Source organism: Peromyscus leucopus, chromosome 4 (assembly GCF_004664715.2).
Source record: "Peromyscus leucopus breed LL Stock chromosome 4, UCI_PerLeu_2.1, whole genome shotgun sequence".
Classification (NCBI taxonomy): Eukaryota; Metazoa; Chordata; class Mammalia; order Rodentia; family Cricetidae; genus Peromyscus; species Peromyscus leucopus.
In genome coordinates this window covers 98,163,918-98,185,854 of record NC_051066.1, presented here as the reverse complement: position 1 = coordinate 98,185,854, position 21,937 = coordinate 98,163,918, and the positions used below count along the sequence as shown (strand labels likewise).

General features: G+C 45.5%; 2 protein-coding genes across 2 annotated transcripts in view; both read left to right on the top strand.

Annotated features, from left to right (window-relative positions):
• Positions 1-1,201: 1,201 nt before the first annotated feature.
• Positions 1,202-8,682, top strand: Patl2 (PAT1 homolog 2). The gene is given in 14 exon segments (XM_028878648.2): positions 1,202-1,504; positions 2,651-2,731; positions 3,473-3,582; positions 4,066-4,140; positions 4,349-4,490; positions 4,841-4,961; positions 5,049-5,146; positions 5,338-5,391; positions 5,487-5,620; positions 5,743-5,902; positions 6,358-6,498; positions 7,970-8,064; positions 8,558-8,648; positions 8,650-8,682. Coding segments are annotated over 14 exon segments (1,563 nt in total). The 5' UTR covers positions 1,202-1,276.
• Positions 8,683-11,389: 2,707 nt separating this feature from the next.
• Spg11 (SPG11 vesicle trafficking associated, spatacsin) overlaps positions 11,390-21,937 on the top strand; it is a 73,247-nt gene continuing 62,699 nt past the window's right edge. Inside the window, 4 exon segments of the mRNA XM_028878731.2 lie at positions 11,390-11,659; positions 16,062-16,246; positions 17,633-17,857; positions 20,163-20,355. Coding sequence (XP_028734564.1) covers positions 11,412-11,659; positions 16,062-16,246; positions 17,633-17,857; positions 20,163-20,355 — 851 coding nt within the window. The 5' untranslated portion in view covers positions 11,390-11,411.

Sequence of the window (21,937 nt, the reverse complement as noted above, 5' to 3'; positions counted from 1 at the left end):
TGTGGGCCACTATAGTTAGTTAAGAGTTTTTTTTCTTGTTTGTGTTCTTGGTTTGTTGTTGTTTGAGTCAGTCTTGTGAAGTCCAATCTGGCCTCACATTTCCTAGGTAGCCGAAACTTCCCTTGAACTCCTGACCCTCCCGTCTCCATCTCTCACGTGCTAGGATCACTGACTGGCTACCACACCTGACACACCTGACTAAGGATTTTCTTTATTAGAGTTCTCCTCTTCTACACCACCTCGGCAGTGAAGCACGCTGGCCCTTTAACAGGTGAGCAGGAGGCAGAGCAGAGCCTTCAAAGGCTAGGAGAAGCAGACAGGCCCTGGCCCAGGCTGCCGTGGCTAACCTACATGAAAAGGTGGTGGGTGTCGGCAGCAGGGTGTCGTCACTGTGCCCAGAAAGTGGTTGGTTGTATTCTTCCAGTACTTAGCCAGACCCCCTAACTTCTGTCCCTCCTTGGAGCTGAGCTGCTGCGGTGGAAGGGTGGGGGCTATGTATATCTGAGAGCTCAGACTCTTGCTTCTTGAGGCCTTGGGTCAATAATTCTCTGCCCACAGTGCTGAAAGGAGACCATGGATGTGTTGGGGGCCATCCCATCCTTATCGAGGAAGAGAATATTTCTGGATCTCTTCTCTGTCCCAGGTTTCCCTTCCAGAGGCTTCTCTATCAGTGGGGGACACAACTGGCAAGGAAGCCCAACAGGCTGCCAAGATGAGATGCCTTGCAGGTATTCCTACGTGGGCAGTGTGTCTACATAAAATGTCCAGGGGTGCACAGGCAAGAGATACACATCAACAGAGTTGAGAAACCAGGCTCGGTAACCAAGACTGAAAGGTCTTCCATGGCTAGCTACTGAGATAGATTTTTCTGGGCTTTTGTTTTTCTTGCCATTATGGAAAAAACTTATCAGCAATGCTGACAGTGCCGGATGGCGTTCAGTAACTGTGCAGTGTAAAGTATGGAGCATACAGGGTTAAGTTGCTCTGAGTTGGGACAGCTGAGACTAGCTCATTTAAAGAGGCATCAGAAGGGCTTGTTAGGAAGAGCCGGAGGAGAAAGAAGCCTGCTGTATATCCATCCATTCAGATCACGGAAGCAGTGTGTGAGCAGTGAAGAGGTTTGGTGTCGGCCAAGTGCCCTTCGTGTTCATGGTGGCTCACTGGAGAGTGTCCTGGGGGAAGGGGGTTAAAACAGCACGGAGGTGGTGTTTAAAAATGGCTTCTGAACGGAGCTTCTGTTGAGTGTCAGCTGGTCTAGATCTGCATTCTCACACCAATGTCTCCATCTTCTTCCACAGGCCTGCACTTACACCAGAGGCCAAGCAAACTCTCTGTTCCCTTGGCTCCTAAGGAAGGCTCTGCCTTCCACCTGGAGGAAGTGGAAGAGGAGAATGAAGAGGAAGATGTGTGTTCCAATCAGGCCCCAGATGTGGAGGCGGAAGGGGCTGATCTTGGGGATCCAGCCATACTGAGTGCCATCCAAAATATCCCAGTACCACGGCAGGTGGGGTAGAGAGAGCAGTCCTGAACTTGGGCGTTCACAGTCTGCCACTCAACACTCCTCGCGTGACCTCTGCTTCTTTAAGACCCATTTTGAATGAACACGGTTTATTTCAGGCACGACACTGAATTGAGGCTTTTTCTCTCCTCTTTCCTCCTGTCTCCCATTGAAGTGTCTGCAGCTGTCCTTTACCTCAATCAGGTCCTAAGCCAGGTGCAGTGGGGCACACGTGCAGTCCGCCCACTAAGACTCCTGAGAAACGGAAGGATCATGACTTGCCCCCAGTCTGGATTACACAGAGAGACCAGGTCACAGACAGACGGACAGACTAGACAGACACACACACACACACACACACACACACACACACACACATACACGCGCGCGCACACACACACACACAGCCTGAAGCCAAGCAAACAACAAAACTCCACAAGGCTGGGGTAGGGGTGGGGGCAGGAGGTGGGAACTCAGTTGGTAAAGCCCTTGTCTTGCAAATATCAGGACCTGACCTCAGATCCTCAGAACACATGTAAAGCCCTGTACACAGCAGTGTGTGCCTGTAATCTTAGCCACTGCGAGATGCGGGGGTGGACAAGAGAGACCCTAGAACCTTACAGCCAGCTTGCCCAGCTCGCCCAGCCTATGTGGCAAAGTTCCCAACCAATGAGAGATCCCTGTGCCAAGAGAAAGGTGGAAAGAGCCCTGTAGATCAACATCTGAGGTTATCCTCTAACACACACCATGCACATGCGTGTATACCTACACACACGTGTGGACACACAATCCCAGCAGAGTCCTTGTCTCCCATAGATAGTAGCCCTGCTATTGGTGAGTCACTTTTGTTCTAGCCTTGTGTCTTGGCAGGCCATTCCTAGTATTTGATCCTTTAAATTCACATGACCTGTGGAGAAAGACAAGGACTTACAGTAAAGGTTAGGTGCAACCTACTCCTAAAATGTTATCTTCTCAGGAGGAGGAAGGATTCTGGACCATTTGGCCTTGAGGATGAAGGGGGAAGCCAGGCTGTTACTGTCCTGGCTGTTGGAAAGTTGGCTTTGCTGGCCCCAGCCATGTTCCCATGGTAACAAGAGCAGAAGACAGTGTGGGGATCCACTTGAATCTGGCGTTTCTTCCTTTCTGTTCCAGAGAGGGCTGCACGGTTCTCCTGGAGCCAAGGCCCCTGGTGCCCTGGAGATGTCACCAGCCTCCTTGCATTTTCTGTGGCAGGTGAGTCTGCTCTGGTCTCCATCCTGTGAGGAGGTGACTGAGTGGCCAGAACATTCCATTCCTGGAAGGATCGAGTGTCCCTTGCTTCCATTATGCTCAATCCACCCATCTCCTTGCCCTGGAGATGAAGTACTCAGAATGACGCATTGGTCTGGGGTGGACGGCCACATCATGTAGAAGAGCTTGGTAAATGGCAGGTGGTGCAGGATGGCCTTAATAAGTGCTACAGGAACAACTACCACTCATACTAAATGGGACCAACTATAGATTCCTGTCAGTGGATGATCAAGTACTGCACTTAGGGCAGGAAAGGCTACTGCTATCCATGAACCACATAATAGTGTGAGAGCTGAAGACTAGGAACTCCTGTAGGGAGAGCTATAAGGTAATTGAGCTCTGCTGAGGGCTTGGGTGAGGCAGAAAAAAGGCAGAGGAGCCTGCCCTGGGTAGCTGAAGACAGAACACCAAAGCATAAGGGTTGTTCAAGAGCACATTCTCCCCACCCACCCTCGGGGACTGAAAAGACCCCTCCTAGGAGGTGCCAAACTGTCAAAGACAGGAAGCAGTCTCCACAGCTGCCTTGAGGGTCCCCCAACAAAGCAAAACATTGGGCAAAATGGTTGAGGGGAAGAGGCAGGCGAGGAGCCCAGAGGGCAGTGACTGAGCAGGGGCAGCTTTCCCTCCTCGCCCAGTGGAGTGTCCCCCTTGTCCCCTGACTACCTATCACCAATTCCGTTCCAGCCTGCGTTTCCAAGAGCCAGCTCTCCAGCCTGCCACTTTGGACCTCGACAGCCTTCACCTGATCCTTTTCTGTTCTACAACCCACTGACTGCGTGGCCCCCTAAACTCAGGTACCAGTGACAGGCTGCATTGTGAGGACAAGCTGAGTGCTTCCTATAGGTCACAAGACATGGCGGCCAAGGACCACCTCTGTCGCCGTTTATCAGTTGCCACAGAAAAACACTTAGATTCACTGACAAAAATCGGGAAGCACAGTCCAATGTCGGCTCCCTGACAGCTGAAGAAACAGAGCCCCGAGGGAAATTACAGAAGTGAGGTCAGCTACCCTGACAAAGCTGAGGCAAGGACTCACAACTGCTAAGAACCACACCAAAAGGTTGCCTGCTGTGGCTAGACTGTCTGCAGTCAGATTACAGAAAAACATGTCTTGGGATGGGGAAATGAGGATTGGGATGCTTTCTGCTTTTTGATTTGGGGAGGGGGGTGTAGATGCATAGGGCTGTCTTAGATGTTCACTGACGTACCTGGTCTGAAGGGATGGAAGGGTTGGTGTACAGAGCAGAAGTTTTCCACTCTGCTGATTTCCTTTTAAGCCTTCCCAGTCATCTGACCCAGCTCCACCCTCAGCACCAACAGATCCTACTGCGGCAGCAGAGTCAAACCGTGAGGTAAAGCCTCGATGGGAAGCAGTCTGCATGCATACTGGGTATTTCCTTGTGACTAGCCATCTGCCCCCACTGCATAATGGTACTCCATCGCTGCTACCCAACACTGCACCTTCCAGTCCTTCCAAGAGCACCCCACTGCGTGTTCACATCTCCCTGGGAAGTCACTGTGGCAGGGCTTGCCTAAAGGGATGTTTCTGCTGGCTTGAAGTCTCCTAGCCAAGAAGCCTTGGTCTCTGAAGCCAGACGCCTATGCTAACCTCATGACCCGAAAAGAGAAGGACTGGGTGATAAAAGTACAGATGGTTCAGCTGCAGAGTGAGAACCCCCGCCTGGATGATTATTACTACCAGGTGAGCGCTGGGCCCCCTAGTCCCAGCTTTTGACCTTGGCCACATGAGTGAGAACTCCTGGGCCTTCTGTGACCCTCTCTCATAGAAGCCCATAGAAGCCACATCTGTTTAGGTGCTGACACAGCACTCCATGATAGAATTCGTCTTTCTAAAGTTGGTGTCCCATACTCTTTCCCATCTAGTCTCCTACATTTTGGTCAAATGGGGTTATTTACTGTTTTCTAAAGTACCCAAGATTTGTCTCCATCCTTTTGAGAGGATCCCTTATGTACCCTGGAAATGTGGGCATGTCCACTTCTGTGCACTTTTTTGTAAATGCCCACACACTTGCCTGCTCCCTGGACCCTCAGGAGTACTATCAGAAGCTAGAGAAGAGACAGGCAGACAGAGACCTGCTTGGACAGAGGAAGAGGGCTGAGTCTCTCAAGTTGGTCACACCTTACATCCAGAAGGCAGAAGTGTATGAGTCAGGTATGGCCAGACTGCGGCTTGGGCTGGATATCTGGGTGTATGCGTGCCCTACAGAGAAGCATGTTCCTCCCGGCTCTCTTTATGCAGTGGTACGAATTGAGGGTTCCCTGGGCCAGGTAGCTGTATCAACATGTTTTAGCCCTCGCCGAGCTATTGATGCTGTTTCTCATGGAACTCAAGAGCAGGTAGGAGTATGTGATCGTTCTAGAATTTTTTTTTTTTCTGGTCCCTGCTGTCTAGAACACATTCGTGTTTTGGGTTTAAACATTCTTAATTGTGACGTAAGGATGAGGAAGCAATGTGGTCAGACTTTGTGTCTAGCCTTTTCCAGCTGCATTGATGGTGTGGCTGAGGGCCAAGGACTCTTTGTGCCTAGGATACAGGAGCTGCAAGCAGTCAGAGGCTCCGAGTATTATCCCTGATTGAGAAGGTGAGATAAGCTCACTGCTCCAGAGAAGCTCTTGTCTAAAATTTTAAAGATAGGATATTGGTCAATTAACCACCCCACCCCCATCAAATTCCCAGATGTTCCTCCAGTTACTAGAGATAGAGGAGGGCCAGAATGATGGGTTTCCACAACTCTGCCACTCGGGGGAACAGAGCAACCAGGTTGAGAAGCTCTTTCAGGCCTTAAAGACCCAGGAGCAGAACAACCTGGAGTGAGTATGAGAGTCCCACCTCAGTCTCAGAAGAGGAGGGTCAGCAGTCATGGGGGCTTGCTGCTGGCCGGAAGCCTTCCTTCCCAGTGCAACTCTCAAAAACGCTCTCCTCTCTCCTGTAGGGAGACAGCAGATAGCCTCCTGCAGGTGCTGTCGGTGAGGAAAGGGAAGATTTTGGTGGCTCGGCTGCTCCCCTTCTTGCCCCGTGATCAAGCTGTCAGCCTTCTCCTGTATATCACCTACCACCTGCCCCTCCTGATCCTGAAGGACATGCCTGACCAGGTGCCGTGACGATGAGCAGCAAAGAGGGTGGTCTCGATGGGGTTGGAGTCTTTCCCCGCCTCCGTTCCCTCCCTTCCTACAGATGCCAGCAAGAAGTAGAGTGGTGCTGCCCACCCCTCAAATAAGGACATTACAGAACAAACAACCATAGCCCCAGCAGACCATCTTCACATAGGATGAGCAAGGGAAAGCAGGTGGAGGGCTGTTCAGGTGTGCGTGTGCTATGAGTTTGAGACGGCTGAGTCTCATCTACTTCCATAGAAAGCCAATGTAAAATAAGTCGGTACTCGAGGGCTCTGTTCTGACTAGAGAGCCATGAGCAGTGTTAGGCCTGGCAGGCAACCTGACCAGCAAGGTGTCTAAAGCCGGTCAGCCAGGGAAGGAACTGGAGGCAAAGGATGAGGAAGATGAAGTTGCAGTAGAGTTGGGAGAGATACTTACTGATTTTCCTGCAGGCTCTACACATACTGTTCAAACCTCTGGGAAAATACATCAGTCATTTGACCTTCCGTCAACTCCTCCATGGACTGCAAGGTCTAATGTTGCTACCGCCTGGCTCCTCAGAGCGGCCGATCTCTGTGGTACTTCAGAATCAGGTGATATATCTGGGACACTTTTCTTTCCACAGATGGCTTTTGGTGTTTTGGGTTTTTTTGTTTTTTGTTTTTTTCTTTGAGACAGGTTCTCACATAGCTTAGGCTGGCCTAGAACTCTCCATTGTAATCAAGGATACCTTGAACTCATGATCTTTATGTTGACATGTGCCACCATGACAAGCCTCCCATAGATGACTTCTAAATGGCACTACTAGAAATAATCAAGATAATAGTCTCATCTCTGCACAAATCTTCTCAGTAGCACTTCTCAATGTCTAGTGAGAACTGGACGTGGTATACTCCTAGGAAGCTGAGGCAAAAGGATCATGAGTTCAAGATCAGCTTATGCTTCATAGCAAGCATCAGACCACTCTACACCTATCTCAAAAACAACAAAAACCTTTCAGTGAGCACAGGATCATCTGGAGAGAGCTTATTAAATACCGGGTCCTTGGTCCCAACCCAGGAAGACAATGAGGAACTGTGTGTGGTGGTCTGCTTTCCCCCACTTCCTCTCTCTCTCCCCATCTCTTCCCATCTCTCTTTTCTTTCTATACTGTCTGGCACTGTTGCTTGTGAGTGTATGGTGAGGCTTGTGGTGAATGCCATGGTGGCATTTAGAAAAGAGAAGTACATATCTTGGCTGTGGGGTGTGGCTCAGTGGGGGGGGGGTGCTTGTGGAGCACGCATGAAGTTCTGGCTTTGATCTCTAACACCACACCGAGAGAGTATGGTGGTGCATACTTGTAAGGGAAAGCAGAAGCAAGGCTATCAGGATTTCAATGTCACCTTTGTCTTTATGGTGAGTTCAAGGCTAGCCTGGACTACTGGAGATCTGTATGGAGGGGGGGGATGACACATCTTTTGTGATGGACTCCCTGTGGCTGCTGGTGGTGTGAGCTTCCACATCAGAAATCTCAAAACTTTTTATTGTGTACCTTTTAGAGTAAAAAAAAAATTGGAGGCATCCCACATGTTTATAATATTAGATTTTTACTAAAGGAGAGATTAAAAAAAAAAAAGTCTTTTATTTATGCTGAGCATCCAAACAAGGGCTTGTGTGTACTTGGCACTCCCATAGCACTGAACTCCACCCCAGCCACAACATCAAGTTTTAAGTATGCCACTCTAGACTTGACAGACTCTGTCCATCTCTAGTGAATTCTCCTGTGCACTCTAATCTGTAGATCTCTGAAAGTCTGGCCCACAGACTACCTGCTCAGAGTCCAGGCTCCATTTCTCATCTACTGACCAGTTCCTCCACTTACTCAGGTCTCAAAGGCTTGTGGAAAGTTCAGGGCAGTGATTCCTTTGGATATGTCAGAGTTCTCTGTTTAGCTGCAAAATCTGACAGCTCTTGTGGTATTGGTCTGGACATGCAAGCCTGTCTTTTAGGGGGAAGCCAGCAAAACCAGAGAAGCAAAACCACCTAAGTGAACTCATTTTGTCTTGAACTGCCTATCATTCATAGTTCGGGATATCTCTGCTTTATGCCCTGCTGAGTCATGGAGAGCAGCTGGTATCCCTGGATTCTTCCCTTCAATCCAGCAGTGACTGTGCAGCTTGGTAAGATCATAAAGGCCTTGTCAATATATTCCAATATCCCTGGATGTGTAGGGTAAGCCTGATGAAAGAATTTCTACATAACATATTCAAGTACCAGGGAGGAAGCTGGGCAGAGAAAGAAGACATAGTAGAACCATATCTTCTTGGCCCCACAGTTTCCCATGGGGGACAGAGTCATAGTAATTAAGGAAGACACATTTTAGAGCCAAACTGATCTGTCTATTGCAATGTAACTTGGAGACATTTCACTTCCTAGTCTGTTTCTTTGTCTGGGAGTGGTGCTATTAACTCCTTAGAGTTATTAAGATCAAATAGGAAGGAGGATGGATAGGCATTATCAGGTATGTTCCAAATGGACAGATGTCACCTCAGTGGCTATCTGGGATGGGATCAGTGGCTGCAGTGGTGCACGAATAATAAGGGATTTTGCCTGGATATGAGTTTCCTGCATCAATATAAAAGCTCCGTTGGGCTTCTCTTTTCTGTCCCTCAGGACAGACTTGGTGATTCTGGTTGCCTGGGAGATATCTCAGTTGCCCACAGCATCCCTGGCAGAACCCCTAGCCTTCCCCAGGAACCTGCTTCCCCTCTTCTGCCATCACATGGACAAACAATTAGTTCAGCAGCTGGAAGCCAGAATGGAGTAAGTGCTTACAGAGACAGTCCCAGCCCTGGTCTAGGTCTGTGGATCAAATCACTTATAAACCGTGAGCATGGAAAATGATGTGCTTTAGACAGAGTCCTATGGACTGGGTGTGGTAATAATGCCTTTGATCTCAGCACTTAGGGTCCGAGGTGAGTTTCAGGCCAGCCAGAGCTACTTAGTGAGATATGAGAATCTCAAAAAATAAAAATTAAAATATTTAAAAAGGTAGTTAGTTCTAGGGCCAGTGAGATGGCTCAGCAGGCAGACTCACATGGTGGAATGAGACAAGTGACTCCTAAAAGTCCTGTGACCTCCAAATGTTCACTGTGGAGTGTGTGTGTGTGTGTGTGTGTGTGTGAGAGAGAGAGAGAGAGAGAGAGAGAGAGAGAGAGTGAGAGAGTGTGAGAGAGTGTGTGTGTGTGAGAGAGTATGTGTGTGTGTGTGTGTGAGAGAGAGAGAGAGAGAGAGAGAGAGAGATGGAGGGTGTGTGTGTGTGTGAGAGAGAGGGTGTGTCTTGTGTGAGTGTGATGGAGCATGTAAATGTAATAAAACAATAAAAAGAAAATCCAGATCCTCAGGTATTTACTAAGTAACCATTCTGTACTCATTAGTGTCCTTTGGACTGTTCAGCCAAACCTTTGCATTTATTTCTAATGTTTGGTCATTTGTAGGTGCTATTTCAGAACAGTAATCTGAAAAGTTGAATAACTAATTCATTCAATAAATAGTTGTGACTAGTCCAGAATATAAGAGAATTAATACAGAGATAATCTGTCCTCAGAATTTACCAGCTCTTAGAATGAGCCAAGCATGAATTAAACCATAAATATTTATAAAAATGGAATTTTTTGCAGTTAACTCTTGTTCTCTTTTTAGGCTTCCCTGTATCTACTGACTTATTAGTTCTGGAACTTACATGTGAGAAGTTGAAATATCAGAACGGAAACTATATCACCTGCCCACAGTGATACATTTGAAGTCATTTCCTATACTTTGTTATATTGGAGGACCCTGCCACAAACACTGTCATATCCCTCCTTAAAAGCTAAGTGACTTGCCTAAAATTAAGGCATGACTTTAGGTAAAATTAAAGAAATATCAAATGATATGTTGAAACTTGTTTGTAAGTTTAGAATTACAATGAAGGCCGTTTTTGTGAATGTGTCAAGAATATCCTTATTAGGGACAAGGCCTTGTTGTATGTAATAAAAGTATAATCTGGGACATTGCTTCAGTGTTACCAAACTTTATATAAACCAAACAGTTGAGCTAAGGCTGAGAGATTTAGATATAAGCATCTTCCTTGGCATAGGAAATGAGCTGCATTTTGTCAAATGAAGTCCTACATTCATCGAGGAATACTGGAGTTCCTTTTGTAAGCCAAGATGCATTTCAGGTAGGAGGATAACAATGGTGTACAAGTCTCTGCTACATTCAGGTTTACATAAAGGTTGGGCAGGAATTGACAGAAAATATCAATTAGTCATAAACACCGAGGAGAAACACAGGGTGATTTGAGAGTGACTGGAGTGGAGAGAGGCTTTAGACTAGATGAGCCAGGATGGTGCGCTGACAGAGATTGCAGTTGAATCAAAATGTTCAGATTGTGAATGTGTCTGTGTTTACCAAGGCTAACTGGGCATGGAGGCATACCCCTGTATTCCTAAGTATCTGGAAGGCTAGTGAAGGAGCATCAGGAGTCCAAGGCCACTAGGGAGCCTTTATCAAATAAAAAACTTGACAAGGTACTGTTTGATTTCTCCCAAATGCCTTTCCAACACCTCTCAGCTCTCTCCCCTTCATTTTCTATATCGGATTGTACTTCCCTGAGAAAAATAGAAGGTGAGCCAGTTCACCATCTCCATCTGTTACAAAGGATATCATTTGACTACAATATTCATGTTAACCTTCATGATTGTAAGAAACAGAATCCTCAGTGGAGGACCATAAAGAATAGACTGTTTGCTCTCAAAAGAAGGTCTACTAGTCTGAGGTTGGCATTCCCAAACCCTGCCGCTGGGTATCCAAGGGTACAGGAAAATCACTGTGCAGGGTCTGAAAATCAGTTTTTGTAATCAGGAAGAGGAAGGGCCTAGCGAATGATTTTTGGGTAAACTGTTCTTCAAAACTACCTGGTGGGAGATAAATCAGATTGCCAGCTTTTGCAAACTCTGGGCTCCAGGGCATCTGATGGGAATAGCTGCCTAGGAAAATTCCATGAGAGCAGATTTCTTGAAGCTTTGGGGTTGGGGGTGGAGGAATCTGTTTTGTGGCCCTGGGTTTTTTGCTGTTGTTTTGTTTTTTTTTTTAAGTGGGGATAGGGTTCTTTAATGGTTCTATACTATTAAAGAGTCCTTACTACCAAGAAAACTGCCCTACGTTGGACCAAACAATGGCACAAAATAGCACAAAAAGCGAAGAGAGGCCAGAGACTAGGTTTTAATGAACAGGCATCGGCCTCAGAAAGCTTTGGTAACAAGCACAGCAGAAGCAATTGAAAGGACTTCAGGTTTATCGACTTGAGCCGAGTGAGGGTAGGTGTGGTTTTGCAAGAGTCTGCTTAGACCCACCCCCACCCAAGCTAAGAAGATTACTAGCGTAAGACCGCCTCGCAGTTCAGATGACCGTCACAAGGTACAAAACACTGCGCATGTCCGTGACGCATGCGGGCGCCTCTACCGGAAGGAGTGCCTGAGCCAAGATGGCTGCCAAGCCCGGGCCCGGAAGTGCTGCCTCCCCCGGCTGTGCCGGGGCCATGGAGCGGGTTCTACCTGTGCTGCTGGTGCAGATCCCTGCCGAGGAGACGGCACAGCTGGGATCGCGGGCGCAGCTGCACCGAGGGCAGGAGGCCCTGGGGAGCCTGACGGCTGCGGGCAGTCTCCAAGTGCTCTCCTTGGCGCCGGGCAGTAGGGGTGGAAGCAGCTGCTGCCTCCAAGGCCCCTTTGGGCAGTAAGTGCGGCGGGACCGCTGCGGAGTGTGGGAGGAGTCTGAAACTTGAGCCGCTCCCGCAGCTCCTGAGGGCGAGCCCCTAGGCTCCTCTCGGCGTGGGTTGGTGGGAGGGGGTGACAGTGGGGAAACACCTCAGGACTGAGCCCCACTCCTCTCGGAACCTCTCCCATCCCGAGGTGATATGTTCACTTTGTTGCACCTCCCTCCCTCACTTCCTGGGTGGGCAGAGAAGATAGCCCACTCCTCCATAGCCTCTGCGAACCCTGGATGGGCCCCAGCCCAGGTGCTGTTTCTTTGACTTAAAACAGATGGTTGCAGAATGGACTCCTAAGCCTGTCCTCCTCCGCCTCCTCTTTACTATGTAGTCCTAGAACGTGATCGTGGGCTGGGCTGGAACCTACAGAGATCCGCCTGCCTCTGCCTAAGCTACCACACCTGACTTTGGTTAAAGATGCCAGATGAGGCTTATTTCTAACTCATTTCAAATATTCATTTTTGTTACCGAAATAATGTTTTCTTGCAAACATAGCTCCACACACACCCCCTTCTCTTTAAACTTGTCCACCCAATGCAAGTGCCCAGGGGTCACTGAACTATCCCAGTCCTTTTTCCATATTTGAATCGCAATCTCTAGATGGCTGACTTGCAATTCACAGTCCTCCTGACTTACCCTTCCTAGGGCCGAGGGTACAGGCTCTATCTCCATGCCTGGCATGTCAGCTCTGTCTTAGATATGAGGCTCCCGTGGATTGAGAAGATAATTACAATAACGTACCACTTTCCACTTTCATAAATCTTGGTCCAGGGTGGACAGTTTACATAAAGTTTGGGAGTACCCTGAGTACATGATGACCTTTTTAAAAATGGGAATATTTTAGAACCAGTCGGTATGAGACTGTATAGCCAAGAGGTATCACTTTGGAATCTCCAAGTTCTGTAACAGCTCTGTATATACAAGACTAGTTTGCTAAATCAGCAAGTATTTTAACCACCGCCCTTGAGATAAGCCTTATCTGATGAGGGCTCCTGAAGCTCAGGCTGACCTTGAACCAAGGATGGCTGTGGAGTAATCCTACTCCACTCTCCAGGGCCGGACTTCTAAGTGTGCATCACCATGCCCAGATTTCCCTTATTCCTCTGTGTGAGTGTTCACGTGCCTGCTGTGTGTGTGAGTACCTGTGCCTACATATGTGGGGGCTGGAGATCAGCATAGGTGTCTCCTCTACGTCACTTACGTTTCGAGACAGCCTCTCACTGCACCTGGAGCTCATGGATGGGCTGAATTGGCTACACCCTCTCAAGCCGGCAGGCCTCCTGTCCCCACCTCTCAGTACTGGGATTAGAGGTGTGAGCCACATGCCCGGCTTTGGATGTGGATGTTGAGTCAGACCTCAGGCTTTCCCTCTGAGCTCTCTCCCCAGACCCTTTTAAACGACCTAATTGAACTGAATTTTTATTCTGTTCAAATGTGTATAGAGTAAAAACAAGGACAGTGTTTTAGAAGTTAGGGTTTGCGCTCTCCTTTTCACAAAGTATATAGGTTTTCATTTTTTGTTTGTCTTTTAAAGATTTACTTTTATGTGCTTGTGTGTGTGTGTGTGTGCTGTGTGTGCTACATGTGTGTGAGTGCTTGTGGAGGCTAGAAGAGGGTGTCAGAGCCTCTGGAATTGGAGTTACAGGCAGTTATGAACTGCTCAATGTAGATGCTAGGATCTGACCATGGGTCTCTCAGGAAAGTAGCAGCTGCTTTCATCCACTGGGGGTCTGCTTGTTCTCTCTCTCTCTCTCTCTCTCTCTCTCTCTCTCTCTCTCTCTCTCTCTCTCTCTCTTTGAGACTGTTTCTCCTGGCTGGCTTCTAAATCTTGATCCTCTTCTTCAGGTCTTTTCAGTAGTGGGATTACAGGTAAACATTACTGCACCAGCACATTTGGTATATATAGGTCTGTTTTATATTGAATACGTTGTTGTATATTGTATATTTTTTCATATTTTTTCTGTGTAGTATATGTGCTAATGATCTTAATGGGATAGCATAGTGTTCTCCCTTTGGGATAGCACAGTGCCTTTAAATATTTTACTTTGTTTAACCTTTTCCAGGATTGATATTTAGGTTATTTCCCAAATTTTCAGTGTAAACAAAAATTAGGTGTCTGTGAAAAAAACAATTCATGTTATATAAAAGACAGAATATGAACTGTCAGTCTTTTTTTGGGGGGAGGGGGGAGTGTTTCAAGACAGGGTTTCACTTTGTAACCCTGGCTGTCTTGGTACTCACTCTGACCAGGGTGACCTCAAACTCACAGAGATATGACTGCCTCTACCTCCCAAGTACTGAGATTAAAGGCGTGTACCACCACGGTCCAAGTCTTTCTAATAAGGACCTAATAGCCATCCCATTTAACATGAAACTCACTACTGCAGAAAAATCAAAGTTTTTAAAAGAAGTTGAAACTATCAGAGTGGTAGCCTCATCCTTTCAACTGCATTGTTTTCAGAGTTGGGTCCTATTGACTGGTTTTGAGATAAGGTCTTTCTCTGTAGCCCAGGCTGGCCTCAAACTCTAAATCTTCCTGTCTCAGCCACTGAAGAATGATGTTGAATTATTGTTGAGCCGCCACATCTGACTCGTGCATATTAGTGACAGAGTCTTGCTATGTCACTTAGGCTGTCTAATTACTGGGCTCAAGAGACCCTCTTTCCTCAGCCTTCTGAGTAGCTGAGATAACAGATACATGTTGCTCTGTCTGGCTTGGGTCCTTTTTGGTTTATTTTTACATGTATGTGAATGTGTGCATGTGTACAAGTGGAGGCCTAATGTTGATATTGGGTATCTTCATAGATTGCTCTCCGCAATAATTTTTAAATTTTATGATTAGTCTTTGGGTGTGTGTGCACGTGCTCACAAACCTATAGTGCAGCACAAACTGTGGGGGTCAGAAAACAGCTCTGTGGAGTGGTTCTCTGTGTCTACCTTCACGTGGATTTCAGGGCTCCAACTCGGGTTGCCGGGCTTGCATGGAGGTGCCTTTCCTGCTGAGCCGTTGCTGGCCCCCTACTTCATTTCTGGAGGCAGCGTCTGTCTAAAACAGGAGCTCATACTATCTGACTGGTCTAAGTAGCTAGCTTGTCCCCAGGATCTCTTGTTTCTTCCTTATGAGTGCTGGTATTACAGGTGGCCCCGCTACCATGCCTGACTGGCTTTTATGTGGGTTCTCAATGTCCAGACTGCCATTCTCAAGCTGGTGGAGCGAGCTCCTTAAGCCCCGAGCCGCCTTTCCTGCCCGTTACATTTATTTTAAATGTAATTTACTACATTTGGTCTCTCTCCATCCTTGTTAGCCAATGCTGGTAACTGTGCCGTCTAGTGTGACAGTTGTTAGCCACATGTGGCTGTTAAAGTGAACTTTAAAATCCCGTTCCTTGGTTGCACTGCCCATGGTTGCAGTGCTTTGTAGCCACAGCTGCCCACTGGTTGTCGGCTGTCTTGAGCAGCTCTGAAATAGAAGTAACATTTCTATTATCACAAAGTTTTATTGGGCAGGGTTGTTCTCTACCATAATATTCCGGAGTATTCAAAGACTGTGGATGTAAAGAATCACTTTCTAAAATCTGAAATAGTTCAACTCAGCCAAAGCACATTTAAAACATGTATTTATTTTATGTGTCAAGTGTTTACCTGCATGTATGTGTGTGTACCATGAGCCTGGTGCCTGCAGAAGCCACAAAAGGGCATCAGATTCCCTGGAACTGGAGTAGCTGATGGTTGTGAGCAAGTGCTCTTAACCACTGAGCCATCTCGCCAGCTCTATAAGCCCATTTCATTAACTGTAATAAGTAATATATTTATAAGTAATAAATTTACAGCTGGGCATGGTGGCACACACCTTTAATCCCAACACTCAGGAGGCAGAGGCAGGCAGACTTCTGTGAGTTTGAAGCCAGCCTGATCTACATAGCAAATACCAAGACAGCCAAGGCTACATAAAGAGACCCTGTCTCAAAAAAAAAAAAAAAAAAAAAAAAGATTGATTGTTGGTATCTATCCTTCATGATGACAATCTCTTTAAAATGTCAGTTTAAAAAATATCTTTAAAAATATCAGTTGATGCTTAAGGTAAAAGAGTAAATGGATTTTAAAAGGCTCTTTAAGAGCTGAAGGAATAAGGAAACGGTTTCTTGCTCTGTGCTCACTTCATCTCCCACACTTAGATGGTGTAGGGGGCAAAGTGGAGGGAAGTGAGAAGAGCGAGCCCTGACGTAGTTCTCATTCTGCTGCGCTGGGCTGCAGAATTGGTGGTGTCGAGGGAACCGAGCTCTCCTCCTTCTGCCCCTTGATCCCCACCATTGTGGTAAATGGGATTGTGGGTGTAGAAATATAATAAATCTAGACTTTTGTCCTTAGCTTCGTATGGGAGGATTCTTGTAGCAGCAGCACATCCACAGACAAGCCCACGCTGCTTGCCGTCAGTGAAGATTATGAACTGCGCACATACGAATTTGATTTGAAAGACGGGAGGTGTGATGCAGCCTTATCACACAGCTGCTGTGGGAGGACCCTGCAAAAGCTCGTTGAAGATCAAGGAGTCAGTAAGTGCCAAGCTAAAGTTTGTGACTTTTGTTTCCTTTGAGACACAGTCTGACTGTGTAGTGGAGGCTGCCCTCAAACATGTGATCCTCCTGCATCAGCTTCACAAGTGCTGGGGTCTCAGGAGTGTGCCACCATGACCAGCTAGCCATAGTCTTTTTTGAGAAGTTCTCATGGAGGTGAATTCCCAGGGCGGTCTACACTGTCCAGCACTGTAGCCACTGGCCAGATTGGGCTGCTGAGCACTTGAAATGTGGTTCATATAAATAAGTTGTATTTTTAATTTTTGCAGTGCTGGAAATCAAATCCAGAGTTTCACAAATGCTAGGCAAACCGTTGATCCCTGAGCTATAGCCTCAGCCTAAAAATGTACTTTAAAAGCCACAGCCAAGTGAGGTGATAATGATGCTGTAATCCTAGCCCCTGGAAGGCAGAAGCAGGAGGATCTCAGCTTGATGGTAGCCTAGGATACATAGGTAGACTCTGTCTCAAAAAAAAAAAAAAAAAAAAATCATGCACCTTTCTTTTCTAGGGGGGATACTGGGGATTGAATCTATGGCCTCATACATGCTAGGTTGTCACTCAATCATTGAGCTACATACCCAAGACTTTTTTGCCCTTATTTGAAGACAAAGTGTCACCAAGTTACCAAGGCTGGCTCTGAACTTAAAATCCTCCTGCCTCAGTCTCTTGAAAAGCTAGGATTATATGCCTGCACACCAAACTGGTTCTACATACCAGGTTTTGAAGTCTTAGTATAAGGAAAGTAAAATAGCTCATTAATAATTTTTGTATGAACATGTTGGAATGATACTTTGTATGTAATAATCTAAATAATATATATTAAATTAATTTGCCTGTTTCTTTGGCTGTTAGTCACACAGAATCATATCTCTCTCATGCATGTATGATTCTTGTATTTTACTGGACAGTGCTGACCTAAACTGGTTACAGAGCTGTTGACTGTCTCTTGGCCTGATAAGCTGCAAAGGGGTGGGGGGCAGAAATCCAAGCTGCTGGGCCTCTGATTTTAACCCAGTAACATCCGTTCTTCCCTTGACTATAAGGTTCCTTCTTTTTCCTTAAGGAAAAAAAAAAATGTCTGATTGATTTTGTGTGATCTAATGGGTAACTCAGCTTTTTTTAATCTTCCTTCTGGTGTGCTTTGAGACTTCAGCCTTAAACAAAAAGAACCCTGGGACATTGTGGGCCATCTTTATTTATCTTTACCTATCTCCTAATGCCTGTGTCCACAGATATGAACAGTAACTGCTTTGATTGGAATAGGTACAATTTCCTCTTTTGTTTTATCTGTGTTTATAGGATCACATTTACCAACTGTAAAAGTGTGATTGATGAGTTTGAGATAATATCCTTTTGTTTCACAGGTATTTCCTTCAAGTCTTTGAGAATTCTGTCATTTCACAACAAGACGGCATTACTGCTCATCAATAGATGTCTCATCCTACGCGTTGTACTTCCGGGGAGAGACTCTGGGAATAGAGTACTGGACTGCTTCCCACTGGCCTTGCCGGCACAGACGGCAGACACAATTATTGACGTGCAGCTCTGCAGGGGATTTCTTTTTGTTCTGAGTACATTGGGCTGGATCTGTATCCTTGGCCAAAAGCATGTTGATTAATGTGTAGGGGAAAAGAATATGTGGAAAGATGAGTCTTTCCAACTTTCAATTGGGGGAGCTGGAGCGAAGGCAGAGTAGTTAGTTTTTAGTTAAGAAGTTTCAGGCGAAAAATACTCTCATAAAATAATCAACTATATTCCTTTATATTTTTCAATGTATAGAAATATTCTTAGTGTCATAATAATCTTACTCATATTTATATTCTTTATTTACCCAAACTGTATTTAAGTGTGTTAACATGCATGATTGCTTATGATACGATACATGTCCTTTCCATGTGAATATAACTCACTTTGTCCAGTGATGATTCCATCATTTTTTTTTCTTTTTTTGAGATCCCAAATACCCAAATACTAGGGTTTCTAGTATGCATTACCACGCCCAGATAATTTCATCATTTTAATGAGCGGTTTACATAAGTAATAATAGTTTTTTTAAAATACTATACTTTGCCAGGCGGTGGTGGTGCACGCCTTTAATCCCAGTACTCGGGAGGCAGAGGCTGGCCGATCTCTGAGTTCGAGGCCAGCCTGGGCTACCAAGTGAGTCCCAGGAAAGGCACAAAGCTACATAGAGAAACCCTATCTCAAAAAACAAAAAACAAAACAACAACAACAAAAACCCTATACTTTGTATCTAGCAGTAAAATTATCTTGAAGATTTTTAAAAATGACCTTTTATAGAATGATTTTTGAGGCTTCTTTTATTTCTGAAGTGAAAGGATGGATGGTCTTCTTTCTTGATGGTTTTGGGGTTGGCCCCAAGCCCTCGTGTGTGCTGTTCAAATGTTCTCACACTGAGCTGCAGTCCCTGGCCCCGTGTTTGCTTGTTGGTTTATTTTTGAGGCAGAGTCTTACTTTATGGCACTTGCTAGCTGGAGCTCACTGTGCAGGCCAGCTGCCTCTTAACTCACAGAGATCCCCCTGCCTCTGACTCTTGAATATTGAGATTAAAGGCCCGTGTTTCCACATCCTTCTATTTTGGCCTTTTGAAATAGGGTCTCTGTAATTGAGGTTGGTCTAGAACTCACTCTGTAGCCCACTTTATAGCTGGCCTCTGACTCAGCCTCCATAAAGGGATGATTTTTCTATTTTAGATATATTGGGTTTGTTTTTTTTTCCACAAAAGTGTCATAAAATACTAAATTGACTTAATTTTTATTGCCAGATTTGTTGTCTACTGCAGTAGGTGTCAGGTGTGTGAGGCTGCTGAACATCTGAAATTGTCTGGGCATGTTGATACTTAATTTTATTTAATTAGGTTTAAAAGTTGACATTGGTTTAGGTATTAGAGAGTTTAAGTATATTTAGAAAAAACTTCATTTTTTTTGGACTTTTTTTTAAAAAAATAAGGTCTCCTGTAGCTAAGACTGGCCTTGTACTCTCTAGTTAGCCAGGATGACCTTTGATATTGACTCATGATCCTCTGCCTCTACCTCCCAAATTCTGGGATAGCAGGTTTGAGCCACTATGCTCAGATCATATGGTATTGGGGAATCGAACCCAGGGCTTCATTGAACTAGATAAGCACTCTACTTACTTAGTTTCATCTCTTGCCCAGTTTCTCTTGGTGTTTGAATTGTAACTCTGTGGAGTCTAAATATGGGTGAGATATTTCTGATGAAAATTTAGAACCAAGAACAGTGGTGGTGACTCATTGCCTCTAATCCCAGCACTCAGGAAGCAGAGGCAGGCAGATCTCTGAGTTCAAGGTCAGCCTGGTTTATAGAGCGAGTTCCTGGAGAACTGGGGCTACATAGAGAAACTCTCTCAAAAAACCAAGAGAGACAGAGGATAGGAGGGAGGAAGGGAGGAGAGGAAGAGGAGGAAAGAGAGAGAGAGAGGGAGAGAGAGAGAGAGAGAGAGAGAGAGAGAGAGAGAGAGAGAGAGAGAGAGAGAGAAATTTAGTATCCAAAGTTAGTTGTATTCTAAGTGTAACTTAGATTTTGGTGGCTTACAAAAAATGAAATATCTCAGCTTTTAATGCTGGTTTCATGTTGAGATGATATTTGGGTATTGGCTAAAGTATAATGTTATGGGGTTTACCCTGGGAAATAGTGCCTCGGGGTCTGGAACAGCAGACTGGAAGAACAGTACATCAGCATGTTCTGCTGCCGGCTCCATAGTCATCTGGTTACTACATTGGAGTATGCCTCAGTTTCCAGCCCTCCTGCTATACTTGCAAGGTTGTAGCAATCCAGACGATAGCTCTTCCCAGTCCTGTGACTTACAGGGTCCTGTATATAAAATGGACACTTCTTTAACTCTATCTCAAAGATATTTTTGACACTGCGGATGGCATGCATGTAGCTCGTGTGGACTTGGCTCTTCTCCAAGAAGATTCTGAGCAGCAGGAGCCAGCCAGTGTTTCTTCCTTCGCATCATTGAAAGTGTCTCCAGACTTAGATGTTTTGGTGATTGTCAGTTCATCCAACACTGCGGTTGCTCTTAACCTAAATTTGTATTTCAGGTAGGCAGATGACTAAAATTTCTCATTTGAGGTAAATAGACCCATAAAAGGTTTAAAATATACTCATTAGCTTTTTTTTAAGCAGCTTTTTCTATGCCTTTAAATCTCATTACAGCTCCTATAGTAAGATTGTTACTGTAAAGAATGTGTATAAATGACTGCTGGCTGCCTTTGTATTTTTGGCTTGTATAGCAAAGGTTTGATTTCCACTTAAGTGGTAGTGTGTGGGGTTTATGTCATATAAATAATCAGGACTATACAGCCTCACTTTTACATATCACCCCCTTCTTTTCCCATTTAAGAGTAGAAGAGAATGGAATTTACCTGTTGTTGGATTTGCTGTTTTTGTGGCTTGGGATCCTGGCTGTACTGGGGCTCGTGTTCCTCTTAAAGGAGTATGACAAGATCTATTTGGCTAGCTTTTCCACCTGGGGATTTCCACGGGTGTTTCCCTCTGAGGAACTGAACTTGCGGCTGTCTAAGGACCTCAGTGATGCTGAACGCTTACTTATATTGCTTTTCCATTAGCTTGCTAGCTGATGTTGATTTTATAGTGTCCGTATGTAACTTGATGATCTGGAAACTGGCCTTTCAGCATTTATGAGCTAACAATATTTAAGGCCATTCAAAACCATCTAGTCTTTTGATTCCACCTTGATATGAATAAGATAAATCCCTGAGTAGTTGGGAATATTTTTGATGAGTTTTATTGCCTATTGTTTGGTTCATAAAAAAGGGTAAATTTATTTTTATATACCTGCCAGGTATCTTTATAGCTGTAATGTTTTCTAAGGATCACACCCCGAATCTCAGTCATGTTCAGCAAGCAAGCACTCTACCACTGAGATAGACTCTCAGCCCCAGTTTGTTTCAAATGGCTACTTACTTATTTATGTTTTGACCTTATTCTAAAAATGAGTAGACATTAATGGAATTTTAGCTAGGGGAGATGTTATGATCTGATTTGTTTGTTTGTTTAATACAAGGTCTCACTATATAGGCCAGACTGCTCTCAAACTTCTGTCTTCTTGTGTCAGCCTCCCGAATGCTGGGATCACAAGAGTGGCCATCACGCCTGGCCTTGTTTTGAAATCTTTGAGTGGGGCCCAGTTTCTGCAGACTGCTCTTGTCTGCCCATAGGCCGTTTCACTGATTAGTCATGTGCTGTGGATGTAGAGTGTCTCCTGATCACTCGTTGAAAACAGTCTGAATGGTGGGAAAAGAGGAAGGCCTGGTCACCTCATGATATGCTCTGGATGTTTTAGAGCTCGGTCCCGTGCCCTGAAACTAATTAGGGATCAGTCCGTCCCTAAGCAAGTGCTCTGTGTTTCTTGTTCACATAAATGCTGTTTAGTGCCATTTCTCTGCAGTTGACTGTACTCATTTTTCTGAGAGTACTCTGAAGTCCAGATGGCTTTTGCCATTCCTGCCTTGTACTAACTTGTCAGCTCTCTTCCTCGTGTCCTGTTCATCCTTTGGGACCCCGTTGAACTGTACAACTCTTTCTTGAAACCCTGTACTCACAGGCACTGTCTCCACCAGAATCTTAGACTTATCATAACTTTCCTTCTCTTCCAGTGTG